The 18,917-nt window shown below is 40.6% G+C and overlaps 1 protein-coding gene across 3 annotated transcripts in view; it reads right to left on the bottom strand.

The window, feature by feature from the left end:
• LOC127800567 (SAC3 family protein B) overlaps window positions 1-18,917 on the bottom strand; it is a 33,517-nt gene that overhangs the window by 3,788 nt on the left and 10,812 nt on the right. For all 3 annotated transcript variants that reach the window (XM_052335261.1, XM_052335259.1, XM_052335260.1), the window contains 10 exons: window positions 16,740-16,859; window positions 16,087-16,311; window positions 3,415-3,642; window positions 3,056-3,312; window positions 2,598-2,698; window positions 2,124-2,339; window positions 1,227-1,454; window positions 1,056-1,147; window positions 878-971; window positions 14-106 (listed from right to left, as the gene is read on the bottom strand). In XM_052335261.1, coding sequence (XP_052191221.1) covers window positions 14-106; window positions 878-971; window positions 1,056-1,147; window positions 1,227-1,454; window positions 2,124-2,339; window positions 2,598-2,698; window positions 3,056-3,312; window positions 3,415-3,642; window positions 16,087-16,311; window positions 16,740-16,859 — 1,654 coding nt within the window. The remainder of the gene's footprint in view (window positions 1-13; window positions 107-877; window positions 972-1,055; window positions 1,148-1,226; window positions 1,455-2,123; window positions 2,340-2,597; window positions 2,699-3,055; window positions 3,313-3,414; window positions 3,643-16,086; window positions 16,312-16,739; window positions 16,860-18,917) is intronic.

Here is an 18,917-nt window from a genome sequence, read left to right on the forward strand (position 1 = left end):
AAGAAATAAATACCTCCATTGCAAGCCATTTGGCAACTTGTGAGACAGGGATACCTTGGCTATTCTGTAGACCACCATGTAGACAAGCAAGTGCCTGGGTGCGCAACTGGCAAGGACAGAATATCAAGACAAGGCAAATAAATTTTAGCCAAAGGTGTCAAGCTCGTGCAGGTATAACTGAATGACTTTTTTCATTACTATGTGCTGACTGGATGCATATTCACGTGACCAATTGATGCATGGGGGAATTGCGTGAATGAGGAGACTGGCCTAACCTAAAGTAAGGCTCTTCCCTCAAATGGATGGTGAATCTTGATTGACTGACACTAGGAACCAATTTGGAGAAAAAAGGAGCATGGCATGAGATAGGTGCATGGAAGAATTACTGATACAAAATTACTCGACTCAATGGATGGAGGGAGAGCCCTCCAACTGAAGCACGAAACTGATGTTGAGTCAACAATCATCGAGAGGGGCACCACCAAGTGAGATGGGGACCAGCCCCTTGTATAGGGGTTTAAGCACTTGCGCTTCTTCAAATATCCCAACAATAAAGGTAGGGCTTTAAAGCTTGAACCAAGAAGCAAGAGAGTTGACTTTTAGAAAGAAAGGGGGCATGCTAGTTGCAATCAAACTAAAGCACCAACTTTGGTTGAGTCATCTTCAATTAAGTGCAAAGTAAGCCATTTCTATCCCATGCAAAGTAAGCATGTTCAATGGAAATGACTTTGTACCATTTAATACATTCACACCACTTGATGAAAGGAGCTAAATTCAAGGTTGTTCATAAAAAATTAAAAAAAAAAAATCAACGCTTTAAGGAATCAAATAATCTAAATTGCGTGCATGCTAAAATCAAGAGGAATTGTTACCATACCTTCGCAAAGTGGGCATGCATTAAGCATGCTTGCAGATAACTTGCCTTTCTTGCAAGCCTAAAGAAGGCTATGAAGTTACCTGTTCTGCAGGCTCTGGGCAGGCAAAAATACAAGATTCAGCCATATGAAATAAAGTAAATCAATGAACTTCACAAAAATGAAAGGAACACAAACAACCTTGCTACATCGCGGGCAAATAATACATCTGGAGTTTGTCGTATCTCAGGTGTCATATTGGAGAGATCAAGTGAGAGCTCAGCAGGTTCAACCTAGCATGAATTTCTTATTTTCACTGGCAACAGTTGAGATAAAAGAAGTTCAATGATGTGCTCACTGCCAATGACTTACTTTGTATCCAGGGTGTTTGTCCAGCTTGAGAAGTGCATAATAACCTCGAAATTCTTTTTCTGTTGACATTTGTATTTCTTTCTTCCTGTGATCATCATATAATTGAAACAATTCAACAGATGTTTTATTCATCTGTTCTATATTGAGGTGTGCATCAAATCCCTCTGAAAAGCCTTCTCCTTTTGTATATTCACATAACTCATGCATGGCTATTATGTGAAGTCTTATCTGACAAACAGCAATCAGAAACAACATTTAGTCAATGAAAGAATTGAATAGTCTTTTTAGCAACTAACAGATGCCATCCAAAACAAGAATCATTGTTCAATTATGAATGCACAAGAAAATTGATTCAGCAAATATGTTGCAAATGTGCCCAAGAAAAAGCTAGTGAATTAAATAGAAGTAATCTGAAGCCTGTGTACATGATCAGCTAGAAGCCGGCCTATGAACCTGCGGGGATGACAAAAGACTGCCCTAGTTATTAGTAGTTAAACTATGATTTCTAAGGATTTGGACAAACAAAAGAACATGATACAAACATTTGCTACAGAACACTCCATGGACTGGGAGGAAACAACTTCAAGAATTCTGCTGCCACATCTCCTTGGTCAGACAAAGATTGATGATCAAGTCATATCATGCCAATTCTGACTGAGATGTCACCATATATATTAGCATGAAAACATTGACTACTTGTCATTCAGGAAGATACATTTTTCATGCTATGACTAATCTAAATGGTTCGTTGAGTGATCAGAGCTCACGATAAGAATTTCCATCTAATCCAGAGCTACAGAGTCTGTTGTCAAAGATTTTGTTTCTCTTCTGAAAAAGAGGCAAATTGCACATATAATTATGCAAACAGAAAAGAAAGCTATGAGAAAGAGGACAAACCATTTGCTCCAGCATCTTAATAGCTTTGAGGTTAAAAATGTGCTGCATTCTCAAGTCCATCCGTATTGCTCTCATTCTATCCCACAAAAAGTTGTATAAACCAAGAAACTTCTCATCATAAGGTTGGTGTAGAAGATGAAGGAGATAATCAATCGTCTTCTGCAATACTGGCATGGGCCTTATTAAGTCCGGTTCCCTTTCTGCTGTCCTATTGTACTGCAAGAATCATATAGAGAAAACCATCATATCTTCTCTGATGAACACATATGACAGTAGTTTCTTCACTTCTTCACATCTTCACCCCCATCATATCTTCTCTGATGAACACCATATGACAGTAGTTTCTTCACTTCTTCAACCCACACCCCCCCCCCCCCCCCCCAAAAAAAAAAAAAAAAATACCAAGATGAATCCTATGGAGCCAGGGGAGAGGGAAGGACTGACCCAGCAGTAAATGAAGTGCAGCTAAGTTACCTTCTTCACAGCAAGGGATTTACTGGTTTGATTTCTATCTCCATCCAAGCGTTCATACTGGTCAAGGTCCCCTTTCCTCTCCCTTTCTTCCCTTTCTGACTCTGAAAATGAAACAAGTATCATAAAAAAATTATATGCTTTTTGCAACATTCCACATTAAAAACAGGTCAGCTAGATTCATCAATATTGAAGAAAACTAGATCAAACTTCTGATTACAAAGCTCATAGTTCTAATGAACTAGACAGAACATCATTTTAGAAGAGAGTAAAGTTGACTTTCTTAGTTTCATAATGGCAGTTTCCTCTCCATTAAAAAGAATAATTCAACAAGAATTATATTCTATGGAGTCTCTTCCCATTTTTGAATGGATGAACTTGGCAGGAGGGACCTATACCTACGAAACATTGTGTATTCAGTCATTGACATGCAAGCACTTTAATAAAAAGTTTTCATGTACCTGGACACATATCTGGACACAATCCAATTATGATGGTTGATGATTCTGAACCTTCAATATCTGGCAGAACATTATCATTAGGAAAATCCCCTGCCATGTCTGCTAAGTGTTTCCCTGTAGATTTCTGCTTTTCATTCACAGACTGATCACGCCTATTCATAGAAAACTTGTGATTTCCATTGCCAGAAGTGCTTTGTGCAGGTTGGCTGAGTTCCACCTTGAAGCGAGCCAATCGCTTTGCTTTGGCTTGCAATTCTCTGGAAATCACAGAATGAAACAAAAAATAACTTGATAGAATTTTAAAGGGGTACACAAGTCAAATACAAATGAGCATTTCTCAAGTACACACAACATCTCACCGTTCAATGGCATCTTGCATGGAAGAGTTCCCCTGAAAGGCTTGATCAGTAGAAGGTAAAGGAGGTGACCTAGTTCTTTTGGGAGATGGGCTGTTGAGGGGCTTGATTGCAGCAGCTTCATCATCAATACATTGTGCAGATGGCAGGGATTTGGAAATAAGTTCAGGATCAGGAGCTTCGGAGAGATTATTTGATCTAACACCCGACATGGGAGGAGGTGGAGCAGGCCTGAACAAGGAAAAATATCAGTACTATTTAATTGAGGTTGAGGCCACGCAGAGAATTGCAAAATTAGCAGAGAAAACAGGCGCAGTAACAAGGGAGGATGGTTAGTTTAATTCCTAAACCTTCAAGAGAAGAAGATGAGCATTTGATTAGTTATCCTCTCTATCTCCATCAACTACTTATTTTTACCACACATAAAATGATAGGCTAATAATATGCCTAATTCATTATTGAATATACTGACTTAGGGCAATTACATTTCATTTCATCACATTGCTGAGAAATTAATAATAATCTAGTCATCATCTTATAGGGTTAAAATTCCACGATTCACATCTTTTTCCTTTATGTTGCAAAGATACTTTCCATTTTCACAAAGTTATTTGTTTTCTGATGGAAATATTAATAATGAAGTCAAAAGTAAACAAAAAAATGTTGGTTTTCATTATCAAAAGTCATTTTTCATCTCTACAAAAATAATCAAAAGTATTCATTAATGAAGCACCTAAGAGAGTAGCGGACCCCAGACACATGAAGTATATCACTAAAACACAAAAACATCTTTCGTACTTGTAGGGATCTAAAGAAACTGATAAAAGACAAGGAGAAGGACAAAGAAAAAGGACCAATGTGTGAAGCCAGAAATATAAAAGAGACCAAGAAACTCCTGCCAAAACATGAAGCAGAACACTCCATGCTGTTAAAAGATTGTTTACTGTAATACACCAGATCGAGCACAAAGAAGCAGCGCCCCAAGGCTTTCTATTCCAATCAAGGGGCAGCCTAGCATCTACAACACAAAAAGATGCCAGACTCAGGATGGTACAACCAATTAACAAAAGAGAAAAAAAAGAGATTTTATTGTTTTTGAGCCACATGTCAATAAAGAAGTGGTTTAACTTTAGTCTCTTGCACATACAACACCAATTAAGAATAAATGATGTTGCATTCTCGTATTAGCAAAGAAAGCCTTGTGAGAAACCAACCGCCAGCGAAGTAACCGAATTTAAGAGTGGCCTAAGAGCAGAAAATCCCTTTGTGTGGAGACTTGGTGGATGGATGAAACTAAGAAAGCAACTCTAATCACTCTTTCCAGGCAATTACATACTAAACCCCAATATGTTAGAGCAACCACGGAATCTCTAGAAAACATCACCACCAGTTCCACCTCCCAAAGCTGTACATGCACTCCAAAGATATGTGAGCAAGCCCCACATGTCACATAACTGAATGTGAAATAAGCTACTGTGCTAAAATAAATGAATTTACAGATCTCTTTCTGTAGAAATAGAAGTATTTTTTGATATAGAATATTCTTTGTATTTTTAAAAGCTATGTATATTTTGTGTATATTCCCCTTTCCTTTTTTATTATTCTCTTCCTCTATAAATAGAAAAGAGAATCAACATATTATATATTATAAGAAATAGAGAAATACCTAGTTTATATGGTATCAGTGCAGGAATTAGGGATTAAATCACAACCGTCCACTGTGAAACCCTAACTTCTCCTATTCCTCTACTATACCCAAAATCTGCCACCACCCTTACACCAGTCGCCAGTCATAGCTCAATAATCACGCCACCGCCCCCCTTACACCGGCTGCCGCCTCTGCAATCCGACATCCCTGTCGTTGCCGCCACCATGGTCGTCGTCGTTCTCCAATGAGATTCCCACCTCTGGAACAGTCGCGGCCTCCTAGCCCCTCGCGAAGGTCGGCCTCCATTCGTCAGACCTGTCGCTGCTCTTGTTGGCTCAGCATCGTGAATCAGAGGCCACCCCTGTTCGCACGTCAGATCCGCTCCCATCCATTGTTCAACGCCATCCCTGGTTGCCGTTCGTGAGCCACCCCTGTTCGCGCATTAGAGCCGCTCCCATCCTCTGAAGCACCCAAATCCAAGCACCCAGATAAGTCCTTGTTCAAATTGGGCCACCTAGATCCAAGCACCCAGATCCGTGGGTCACTACTGTTGCACCCAGATCCGTGGATCACTACTGGTGCGCCCAGATCTGTGGGTCATGATAGAACTCTTCTCAAAATTTGATTGAACTTTCACTCAAAAACAGTAGGAATTCCTCACTTACAGTAGCTTCAATAATGGATGTAGCAAAAACAATGAAAGAAAAACCAAATAGGCCTATTCGAGAGGGCCTCTCTCTCCCACGACTTCACTAACAGAATTTTCCACACCTCTCTCCTTCTCTTCTCCCTTATATACTTACTCCTCCCACTCGTTCCAGCCACATGCTAGAATATTCTCTTCTAACTAACTTGTGACTTTTTTTAGCCTTGGGTCATTTTACTTGGTTGCCCCCCCTTGTGGTCCCCCCCACCCCTTTTCCCCTCCTTCTTTCTCCTCTGATACGTTTGTTTAATGGGAGTCCTAACAACACTCCCGCCCATAAGTCGCACCTTGTCCTCAAGGTGAAATTCTGGAAATTGAAGAAGAATCTGATGGTATGGCTCCCAGGTTGCTTCCAATGGGGGCAGCCCCTTCCATTGAATAAGGACATCAAGGTTCCTTAGATTTTCCTTTGTGCCTGGCCTTATTCCCAACAGAAATTCCGGAGACACTTTCATTTCCATCTCGGCTGAAAGCTGATCAGGGATTTCGAGGGTTTCCCTAATTGCTCCTTCCACCTTGCGCAGCTGCAACACATGGAACACGGGATGGATAGCACTAGAGAGGGGTAAGGACAGCTTGTAGGCCACATTCCCGATCCTCTTCTCCACTGGAAAAGGCCCATAGAACCTGGGTGATAACTTCTCATTCAATCTCTTTGCCAATCTCTTTTGTCGATAGGGTCGAATTTTTACATAAACCATATCTCCCACATCAAATTGCACATCTCGCCGCTTCCTATCAGCTAACTCTTTCATCTAAGCTTGAGCCTTCAACAGTTGGGACTTTAATTCATCAAGAATGGAGTCCCGCTCCAACAACTGTTGTTCGATTGCTGAAACTGTTGTAGTACCCCTCTCAAATTTCAATAATGGGGGAGGTTCACGCCCATATACAATCTAGAACGGAGTTAATTTTGAGGCTGTATGAAATGAAGTATTGTACCAATATTCAGCCCATGGCAACCAGCTGCACCACCCTGTAGGTTTGGACGAGCAGAAATAGCGAAGATAAGTCTCCAACGTGCGGTTTAGGACCTCCGTTTGACCATCGGACTGTGGATGGTAGGAGCTGCTCCTGTTCAATTTAGTGCCCTGCAATCGAAACAACTCTTCCCAAAAGTGACTAACAAAAATTTTATCCCTATCGGAGACAATTGAGTTTGGAACCCCATGTAACCTGACAACCTCCTTCACAAAAATCCCTACTATGCTTGCTGCTGTGAAGGGATGTTTTACAGCAAGGAAATCTCCATATTTGCTTAACCAGTCAACCACCACCAATATTGTATCTTTCCCCCCTGACCTTGGCAGCCCTTCAATGAAATCCATAGACACATCCTCCCAGATTTGGCTTGGAATTGGAAGCGACTGCAGCAACCCACCAAGTGATAATGCTTCGTATTTATTTTGTTGGCACACAGGGCAATCTCGAACATACTGTTGAATATCCCTCTTCATTCCCACCCAAAACACGTTCAAAGAGATCCTTTTAAAGGTCTTGAGAACCCCGGAGTGGCCTCCAATCCGACCATCATGCCCCTCCTTCAGTATTAACAGAATCAAGGTGGAGCCTTTAGGTAGATACAGCTTCCCTTTGAACAGCAAGTGCCCATCCACCAAGGTAAAACCCGACTTTCGCGTGGGATCAGCCTTCACCTCCTTACCTATTAGTTGGAGTGGCACATCCTCCTCCACCTCCTTCTTAAGTTGGTCAAGTTGCACCACTCGAGGAACAATGAGAGTCAATAATGAAACGGAAGATTGGAGACGTGAAAAGGCATCCGCTACCCGGTTCTCCAACCCGGGTCGGTATTGAATCTCACACTCATATCCCATCAACTTCATGACCCATTTTTGGCACTCCGGACTGATCTCCCTTTGTTCCATTAAAAACTTTAAGCTTCGTTGATCTGTCCAAATAACAAATTTCCTCCCAATCAAATAATGTCTCCACTTCCTCACCGCAAATACCATGGCCATCAGCTCTCTCTCATACACAGACCTTTGTCGACCTTTGGGATTTAGGGAATGGCTGAAAAAAGCTATAGGTCGCTGCTCCTGCATCAAAACAGCCCCCAACCCATGCTCAAATGCATCAGTTTCTACCACAAACTCTTTGGAAAAATCTAGTAAGGCCAACACCAACAATTTGGTCATCACTCCTTTAAGAGATTGAAAGGCATGTTCTGCAAATTCATCCCAAAAAAAATTCCCCTTCCGAAGACGGTCTGTCAATAGCCATGCTAGCTTCCCATAATTCTTCACAAACCTCCTATAATACCCCATAAGGCCCAAGAATCCCCGAAGCTCCCGTAAGGACTTAGGACTAGGCCAGTCCATGACTGTCTTAATTTTTGAATCATCCGCAGCCACCCCTTCGTGAGAAATGACGTGTCCCAAGTACTCAATCTTCCGCTGCCCAAATTGACACTTCTTTGCATTGGCATACAGCTGATGCACTGCTAACAACCCCAAAACGCACTTCAAATGTTCCTTGTGCTCAGCCATATCCTTGCTATAAACCAAAATATCATCAAAAAATACCAAAACAAATTGCCTCAGTTGTTCCTTAAAGATCTCATTCATCAAGGATTGAAATGTGACGGGGGCATTGGTTAACCCAAACAGCATAACCAAAAATTCATAATGTCCTTCATGTGTGCGAAAAGCAGTCTTAGGAATGTCCTTAGGACTTATTCGTATTTGATGATATCCCGATTTTAAGTCCAACTTGAAAAAAACAGCAGCCCCATTCAATTCATCCAACAATTCTTCAATAATTGGAATGGGAAATCTATTGAGAATTGTTACCTTGTTTAAAGCTCGGTAGTCAACGCAAAATCTCCAGCCTCCATCATTCTTAACCAACAACACCGGGCTGGAAAATGGACTAACACTCAGCCGGATCAACCTTGCTGCCAACATCTCCTTAACCAGCCTCTCGATCTCATTTTTTTGAAAGTGGGGATACCGATAAGGTCGAACATTCACTGGTGGTACGCCTGATTGCAATGTAATCACATGGTCTCGCTTCCGATGCGGGGGTAGACCCCCCGGCTCCCCAAACACATGTTTGAACTCCATGAGCAGCTTCTGCAAGCTGTCTGGAATTGCCCCTCTAGCCTTGTTTTCAGAAGCAATCAAGCTGCCCAATTCAAGTAACACCCCTTCCCCATTTTCCCTGAATGCCTTCATCATTGATTTCAAGGTTACCAAGGTCTTACTAAGGCTGGGATCCCCATGCAGTATCACAGTAGCTCCCCCTACCTTAAATCTCATCACCAATGAGCCCCAATCAACTTGTGTCTCCCCTAAGGAAGCCAACCACTTCATTCCAAGGATCACATCTGAACTCCCTAGCTCCAATGGCAGAAAATCCTCCACTATTTCCATATTCTGCAGCCTTAAGACCACCCCCTTACACACCCCCGCCCCTTGAACAGCCATACCCAACCCCATAATCACCCTATAACCTTTTGTCTGTGTCCTGGTCAGCCCTAAATTCTGCACTAATTCAGCTGCTATAAAGTTATGGGAAGCCCCACTATCAATTAAGACCACCACCTTTTGTCCCCCCACTTCCCCTTTTACTTTCATGGTTTGCGGAGGGGTTAATCCCACAACCGAGTTAAGGGATAGCTCCACCACCTCCCTTAATTTGACCTGGTCTTCCCCTTCCCCTGATTCATCCCTTGTTTCAGTCTCCTGCACATCTTCTTCTTCCTCTCATCCCTTTCCTCCTCATAAATCATCATTTCTTGCAACTCCCTATTCTTGCATTTATGACCCACCGAATACTTATCGTCACAACAGAAACATAACCCCTTTGCCCGTTTGGCCTGCAACTCACTCTCACTCAACTTCTTGAAAGAATGAGTGCTCCACTTACCTACGGCTGATGGCCGATGTGAGGTGGCAGTGCTGGTTGTCACCCACTTCGACTGAAGGTTGGTTGTCGGAATGGAAGGGGTTGATACCCGAGTTGGGTTTGATCCCAAGTAACCCCCACGGACCACCCGATTCCTCTCCTCAATCCGTTGGGCCAACTCCATCATCTGCTCCAATCCGTTCGGCTGCAATACCCTCATCTCTGCCCGAATGTCCGTCCTCAGGCCATTTATAAAGTGACCCTCAAGGAACGTGTCTAGCAGCTCTTCAAGGGACGAAGCCAACGTTTCAAAGCAGAGGCGATAGTCCTTGACGGACCCGGTCTGCCTAAGCGCGAGGAACCTCTCCTCCGTTGTGCCTTCTTGAGTCGATCGGAATCGACTTACCAGCAGCGCCTTGAGCTCCTCCCAACTCCTCACTCGCCGTCGCCTTTGCTCCCATTGAAACCAGGCAAACGCGGCCCCTTCAAAACAGAGCGCGGCCGAGTCCAGTTTCTCTGGGTCGGCAAAACGATTCACAGCGAAGTAACGCTCCGCCCTAAAGACCCACCCATCAGGGTCGTCTCCCTCAAATAAGGGTATCTCCAAACGCCGGCCTCTAGTCTCCAACCTTCCGAAGCCTTCGGTCACATCGCCTTCGTCTCTGGCCCGTTCTCTCACCCCCGGTGTCTCATCCATGGTAAAAGAAGAACCCATGGGTACATTGTCCTCTCCTCATTTCCCCTTCCTATCCTTCTCCTGCGACTCCCACTTCTCTATCAATAAGTTGAATTGGTCCAACATCATCGTCATGTTCTTCTCTATGTTATGCACCTTCTGGAATTCATTCCTCATAGAATCCAACCCGACTTGCAATCCCTCCATTCGTCCTTCTATCTATTGTTGATAATTCCCCAACCTCCCCTCTAACTCGCTCACTCTCTCAGAAACGTATATCCCCATGAATCAGCGCTCTGATACCAAATGATAGAACTCTTCTCAAAATTTGATTGAACTTTCACTCAAAAATAGTAGGAATTCCTCACTTACAGTAGCTTCAACAATGGATGTAGCAAAAACAATGAAAGAAAAACCAAATAGGCCTATTCGAGAGGGCCTCTCTCTCCCACGACTTCTCTAACAGAATTTTCCACACCTCTCTCTCCTTCTCTTCTCCCTTATATACTTACTCCTCCCACTCGTTCCAGCCACATGCTAGAATATTCTCTTCTAACTAACTTGTGACTTTTTTTAGCCTTGGGTCATTTTACTTGGTTGCCCCCCCTTGTGGTCCCCCCCCCCCCACCCCTTTTCCCCTCCTTTTTTCTCCTCTGATAAGTTTGTTTAATAGGAGTCCTAACACACTACTGGGTCCAGATCTGTGGGTCACTACTGGTGTGTCCAGATCTGATTGTTTTGCTGCCAACATGCAGTGCAATACCCTAATCTAATTGTTCAACCGCCATGACCGATTCTGCATCTTCAGTCACTCTGACCCAACAATTCCAGTCCTCTCAAGACCAATTTCAAGTTCCCCGAAGCTCCTCCAACTCACATCCAGTACAAATTACAACCATTCGTTTCAATGGTACTAATTTCCTAGGTTGGTCGCAATCTGTTCGTATGTACATTCGAGGTTGGGAAAAGATTGGCTATTTAACTGGCGCCACATCAGCCCCAGACAGTAAAGACCCACTGTATGACATGTGGGATGCTAAGAATTCAATGGTGATGACGTAGCTTGTTAACTCCATGGAGGAAGAGATAAGTTCGAATTATATGTGCTTCTCTACAACAAAGGAAATATGGGATGAAGTCACTGCCATGTATTTCGATTTGGGGAATCAATCCCAAATCTACGAACTCAACTTGAAGCTTGGTGAGATTCGACAAGGTAGTGATACTGTCACCATATACTTTAATTCTTTAAAGCGTATATGGCAGGACTTGGATCTCTTCAACACATGAGTGGAAGAACACAGACGATTGCAAACATTATCAGAAAATGGTTGATGCTAATCGGGTATTTAAGTTTCTCGCTAGACTCAATGTTGAGTATGATGAAGTCCGTCGGAGGATCGTCGGTAGAAATCCACTCTCGTCTCTAAGTGAAGCTTTTTCTGAAGTTCGGCATGAAGAAAGTCGAAGACTGGTTATGTTGGGCAAAAAGAAGAGTGGTGAAAGTGGGCTATATGAAAATATGGCACTTGTGGCTGCTGATGCTAATGCTGGTGGACGGCATATTGCGAGTCAACGAAAGGCAGAAGAAAAGCCTTGTGTTTGGTGTGATCATTGCAATAAACCACGCCTTACTCGAGAGACCTATTGGGTACTTCATGGCAAACCAGCCAATTGGAAGCCTAGATCAAAGCGATCCCAACCTACTGCCCGTGAAGCTAATGCAGGACCATTCAACAAAGAGCAACTTGATTAACTCATGCAACTGCTAAAGCCTAATTTGTCCCCTGGTACACCCAATTGTTCATTGGCCTATTCAGGTAGAAATTCTTTTGCCTTGTCTAGTTCATTCCAATCTATTCCATGGATCATTGATTCAGGAGCATCTGATCATATGATTGGTTTATTGCATCTATTCAACTCATATATTCCTTGTGCTGGTAATGAAAAAATAAGAATAGCCGATGGTAGTCTTTCACCAATTGTAGGTAAATTTCTCATTAAACTCTCTGATAGTATTGATCTTCAATCAGTACTCCATGTTACTAAACTTGCCTGCAATCTTCTATCTATTAGTAAATTCTCCAAAAACTCTAATTGTCGTGTTATCTTTTTTAACTCCTATTGCATTTTTCAGGCCCAGAACTCGGGGAAGACAATTGGCAGTGCTAGAAAAATAAACAAACTCTACTATTTGAATGGGGATATCTTGTGTAATAAAAAAGCTCACGGGCTGAGTGGTACTAGTTCTACTTCTGTTTCTAATCAAATAATGCAATGGCATCTTAGGTTAGGCCATTCCAGTTTTCTTCTGTTTCTAATCAAATAATGCAATGACATCTTAGGCTAGGCCATTCCAATTTTCCTTACTTGAAATATTTATTTCCTACGTTGTTTAAAGGAATGGATTCTTCTATGTTTCAGTGCAAGAGTTGTAATTTATCCAAATATCATCATGTTAAATTTCATCCAAAACCCTATTGTCCTTCAAAACCATTCTATTTGATACACAGTGATATTTGGGGCTCTTCTAAGGTCTTTACTTTGTCTGGCAAAAAATGATTTGTTACTTTTATTGATGATCATACTCAAGTTTGTTGGATTTACTTACATGCAAAAAAATCAGATGTGTCTAGAACTTTCAAGGATTTTTTCCATATGATTGAAACTCAATTTAACACAAAAATCTATATTCTTCGATCTGATAATGGCACTGAATATTTTAATAAATCTTTGGGGGGTTTTTTAAAAGAAAAAAGAATTTTACATCAAGCCACTTGTCAAGAAACTCCCCTATTGCTGAACGAAAAAATCAACACCTCCTAGAGGTTGCCAGGGCCATCATATTTTCTATGAATATCCCTAAATATCTCTGGGGTGATGCAATTTTAACTGCTTCCTATCTCATCAATCGTATGCCCACTCGTGTTCTACAATTTCAAACTCCCTTACACTCTTTAAAACAACTTTTTCCTCTATGCCATATATATTCTGAGTTACCCTTAAAAGTTTTTGGATGCACTTGCTTCGTTTATGTTCCTCAAATATTTCGTTCCAAATTGGATCTCACAGCTGAAAAATATGTTTTTCTGGGCTATGCACCAAATAAGAAAGGGTACAAATGCTTTAATCTTGTCACCAAAAAAACTTATATCAATATGGATGTGTCTTTTCTCGAAACTCAACCCTACTTTACCACAAATCATCTTCCGGGGGAACATATTGAGAAAAAAGATAATTTTTTGAATTCTAATGTTGAGAAGGATAATTCATTAAAATTCTATGACCCTTGTCCTACCATGATTGGTACTCTCATCTACTCTGATAAATAACTCAAGGATATAAATGTTCCAAACGTTGTGGAACAGGGTGTGTCTGGTTCATAGGTGCCTAGCATGATGGGATTGGAACCAGGGGGAGAATTACCACAAACGAATCAAAATATTTCAAAACCGGAGCTTCAGTTTTATACAAGAAGGCAAACCTGAAGAATACTCTGAATATTCCTCTAACAATTAAACAATCGACATCTCCGAATGATGAGCCTTCTGACAGTATTTCTTCTTCTCATGGTAACTCTAAACTCACTCCCTCAAATTATTTTTCATTGACGTGTCCGATCTTGATATCCCTATTGCTACTAGGAAAGAAGTGAGATCTTGTACCAAACATCCGTTTGCCAAATACCTGTCATACCAAAAATTGTCTAATTATCATAAGGCCTTTCTTTCAAATATTTCTAACATGCATGTCCCAAGAACAATTAAGGATGCCCTTGATGACCTAGATTGGAAGTTAGCAGTCCAGGAGAAAATGAGTGCTCTTAGAAAGAATGGAACTTGGGAGATTGTGAACAAACCAGAAGGCAAAACAACGGTAGACTATAAGTGGGTATTTACTATAAAATGTAAGGTAGATGGGAGCATAAAAAGATACAAAACAAGGCTAGTTGCTAAGGGATTCACCCAAACATACGGCATCAACTATTAAGAAACATTTGCTCCAATAGCTAAAATAAACTCCATTCGAGTTCTTCTCTCCCTTACAGTGAATTTCGATTGGCCACTTCACCAATTTGATGTAAAGAATGTCTTCCTAAATGGTGATTTAGAAGAAGAAGTGTTTATGGATCTCCCACCAGGATTTGAGAAGAGTCTCGGTATAAACAAGGTATGCCTTTTTAAAAAATCCTTGTATGGTCTTAAACAGTCTCCAAGAGCATGGTTTAAAAGATTTGGAAAGGCGGTGAAAAGTTATGGCTACATTCAGAGTCAAGCAGATCACACACTGTTCTTCAAACACGCTAGTGATGGTAAGAAAGCAATTTTAATTGTCTATGTGGATGATATAATAATGACTGGTGATGACAAGGGAGAGATTGAAGAGCTTAAGAGGAGATTAGCTCATGAGTTCGAGATCAAGGACTTGGGTCCTCTAAAGTATTTTCTTGGGATGGAGTTTGCAAGATTTGAGGAGGGGATCTTTGTCAACCAACGTAAGTATATTCTGGACTTACTCAATGAAACATGAATGCTTAGGTGTAAGGTTGCTGAAACTCTCATTGAATCCAACTTAAAACTTCAACCTATTGAGGCCAAGAATGTGGTAGAAAGAGAGAAATATCAAAGGCTTGTGGGTAGACTTATCTATCTATCCCATACTCGACCAGACATAGCCTTTGTTATAAGTGTTGTAAGTCAATTTATGCACTCACCTGGTTCACAACATTTTGAAGCTACCTACAGAATTCTGCAGTACTTAAAGGGAACCCCTGGGAAGGGTCTACTTTTTAAAAAACGTGGACACCTTCATATAGAGACTTATACAGATGCAGATTGGGCAGGCAGTGTAACTGACAGAAGATCTACATCAGGGTACTGCACCTTTGTGGGAGGCAATCTTGTTACTTGGAGGAGTAAGAAACAAAATGTGGTGGCCAGAAACAGTGTTGAAGCTGAATTTCGTGCAATTGCCCATGGTATTTGTGAGGTTATGTGGATAAAGAGGCTTCTATCAGACTTGAGGGTCTCCACTTCCCTACCAATTAAAGTTTACTATGATAATAAAGCTACAATATCTATTGCTCATAATCTAGTTCTCCTTCTCCATGACAAGACAAAACATATAGAGGTGGATAAACACTTTATCAAGAAAAAAATTGATAATGGAGTAATTTGTATGCCCTACATTCCAACAGTTGACCAAGTAACTGATATTCTTACAAAGGGATTACACAAAACTCAGTTTGAGAAACTTGTGAGCAAGTTTGCCATGGAAGATATCTTCAAGCCAGCTTGAGGGGGAGTGCAGAAATAGAAGTATTTTTGGATATAGAATATTCTTTGTATTTTTATAAGCTATGTATATTTCTCTTTTCTTTTGTATTATTCTCTTCCTCTATAAAGAGAAGAGAATCAACATATTATGAATAAGAAATAGAGAAATACCTAGTTTATACCTTCCAACAATCAAATGTTTTTCAACAATCCCACTCAACGCTCAAGGATTGATGCAAAGAATCCAAGCCCGTATGTGGTACATACTTCTCCATCAACTGAATCCTCCACAACAGCTTCTGAAGCTTTTTTGTGATTCTAGACTTCCCCATTTTACATGTGCATACAAGGATCATGGTCCCAGACAAATTACATAGATAGCAGGGCAAACAACTTGAAAATGCAAACAGAAGTTTCCTATTTATGTTTGGCATCATGATCTTCAAAAATTCTCAAAGAGAAATATCTATATGTGATCAGAGTTTGATGGTACTACTTGTACCTTTTAGAATCAATTTGACTAAGCTGAGAATTTCCCATGGGAACTTCATTTGCAGATGATAGAGGAGGGGATCTGGTTCTTTTTAAAATTTGAGCATCCACATTTTTGGCAGTAACCTGTTTTCTAGAATCGTAGGGTAACACAGGAGACTGGTCTTGGCGAACCCATGAGTTGTTATAGTTCAACCTCACCTGGTTACCCTGAAGAGGGGGAGATACAGAAGGCCTGTAGAACAAAAAAACAGCATAATCAGATATATGATATTTTATTGCAAATGTATGAAATGTACAGAATATCCTATTATAACAGAAAGCACGACTTAATGCATTCACCCCACAATGGTAACAAAGGTAATCTTTGTTTCTGTCACAAAACAATTAGCAACCAATAAAGACCAAAATTCAAAAGAGCTACAATTCAACACTATCAACATCTATGATAGCAATGTCATAACATACAGGGCTTGCTAGACAAAGCATCCCATGATTTTATTCCAGATGACAGCAATTGATTTTATTACTGGGTCCTAACCTTCCAGTTACAGTATAGGGTAAGAGAAACACGTTATATCCACCAAATTATAAATAAATGTACTTATGCTAATGACTGGGTGCCTGGACCAAAAACAAAGGTATAACAAACATTAAATTTACCTCTGAGTTTGAACAAGAGGGCTCAAATTTGCTGCAGTATGATAGTTTCCAGGAAACACAGGAGACTGGGTCCCTGACAACCCAGACTGCCTACGATCTTTCAAAAGTGTATCTGACAACCTATCCAGTTAGACAAAGGGAAAGAAATTAAAAAAGTCAACATGAACTGCAATAAATGAATAAACCCTCAAAAAGTGTTATTTTCATGGAGAACAAGTGATCAAATGACTAGAAATAAAAATGAAAGAAGAACAGAATATCTCATTTAATTCTTCTGTGAGTCAAACACACAACAACCTCAGATATAAATGGAACTTTAGAACATAGAAGCCCTCAGTATAGATGGAACTTTAGAACATAAAAGCCCATGAAGTGGGTAACACTACTCGCAAAGCTGTATATCTTTCACTATATTGTCTGGCATGAATTTATCTATACTGCACAGGATAAGGTCAAATGCAGCTCATCAAGAAAAGCAAATTTGCATGCCAAATCTGAATTTTAAAATCTATAAAGGGAAATAAACAGGTTGGCAAAACAAAACAAAAAAAGATAGTAAACAGATCTGCCACAAGATACAAAGTTTTAGGTCACAGCTATCACCTAATAATCCCAGATTAAGAACTACTGAAGAAAAAAATACAGTAAACGGTGCCATATGTTGTTCCCAATTATGCCAACATACAGGTAACCGGTGCAATGCGCTCAAATGTCCAGATAAGCATGATTGGAATACCATTCTAAGACATTTCACCAGAAAACAGTGCAACATGAACTGGTAAGTACTGCATTAATCCTCTTTTTCCTTTTCCTTTTCCTTTTTTTTTTTTTGGGGGGGGGGGGGGGGGGGGGGGGGGGTGGGGGGTGTTGTGGGGATAGAGGGGGGAGATAAGTACGACCTTTTTAGTGTCATATTGCTAAGTTTTTATACCTATTCCTGGTGATCTTCAAACCACATACTGTATTCAATAGGAGGAAAACCTATTAATAGAAAGCCCATAGCTTTGCTTTGCCGAGCAAAAAAAAAAAAGCACATGGCTTTAAGCCTTTAACCATTATCCAATAGAGTAGGCTTTGCGGCTATGATAATGATATAATAACGAGTAACTGATGCGGTCACCAATCAAAACTCGGCCCAAGGCCGACCCAACTAAATCGAAACAGTATCACCAGAATAGTAGCGCCATAATAGTATTTTAATACTTCATATGTTTTAGGATTCTATTTCATGTTTCTACTTGATTTAGGATTCTAATTCATGTTTGATTAGAGTTTTATTTTTATTAGAATTCTAGTTGAATTTTATTTAGAATCTATTTTTATAGGGATTCTAATTAGATTTTTTTTTACAAATATTAGATGGATTTGGATTAACCAAACACTATAAATATGCCTAGGATTTAGAGTTTGTAATTAAATTTTTTCAATACAAATTTTAGCAACCTATTTGGATTTTTTTAGCAAAACAGTCTTGTTTTTGCATCTTCTCGAAAGCCAAGCTTCAGCCATTGAAGTTTGTTCTTTCAAGGGTTTATTTTGATGTGTTATCTTCACACACACGCTACACACTACGTCAGGTGGTATCAGAGCGGTTCATCAACCAATTAGATAACCAATCTTGAAGGTAACAGTAGCAACCAGTCTTGTGACGGTGATTGGTGACTACCAGCAGTTTAGAGAGCAATCGAAGAACAACAGGAAATAACTCGTACAATGGAGCAGCAATTGGAGCGAGTCTGCAACCAATTGGGCGTTTTACAACTAGTTAAGGATAATCAGAACTAGACTAATGGCGTGAATCAAGCCGGCTACGTTAAACCGGGAAGACCAGCCATTAATCCTGTCCTCATTAATCCTAAAAGACCAATGATGAATGATAGCGACGACGAGGATGATCTTGGTCGTATGATAGCCAACCCAAGTGGTAAAGGGGTTAGGAGGAATGCGCAACAACACAACCATTGGGGAAACGATGAGTATAAACTAAAGAATGGTTTTTCGATGAGTTTGGAGCTTGATCTCAAACATTATGTTGTCCCAGCAACCTCAATGTTTGCAAACTCAGGTTCAATTTATGCTGCTAACATGACAGAAACTCCAAGGTTATTGACTCATACTGGGGTATTTTTCAGTCTCGAGGGCTTAGGCATTGCTTTGCAATCCAATATGATGGTGGTG

This window comes from Diospyros lotus, chromosome 4 (genome assembly GCF_014633365.1).
Source record: "Diospyros lotus cultivar Yz01 chromosome 4, ASM1463336v1, whole genome shotgun sequence".
Lineage (NCBI taxonomy): Eukaryota > Viridiplantae > Streptophyta > Magnoliopsida > Ericales > Ebenaceae > Diospyros > Diospyros lotus.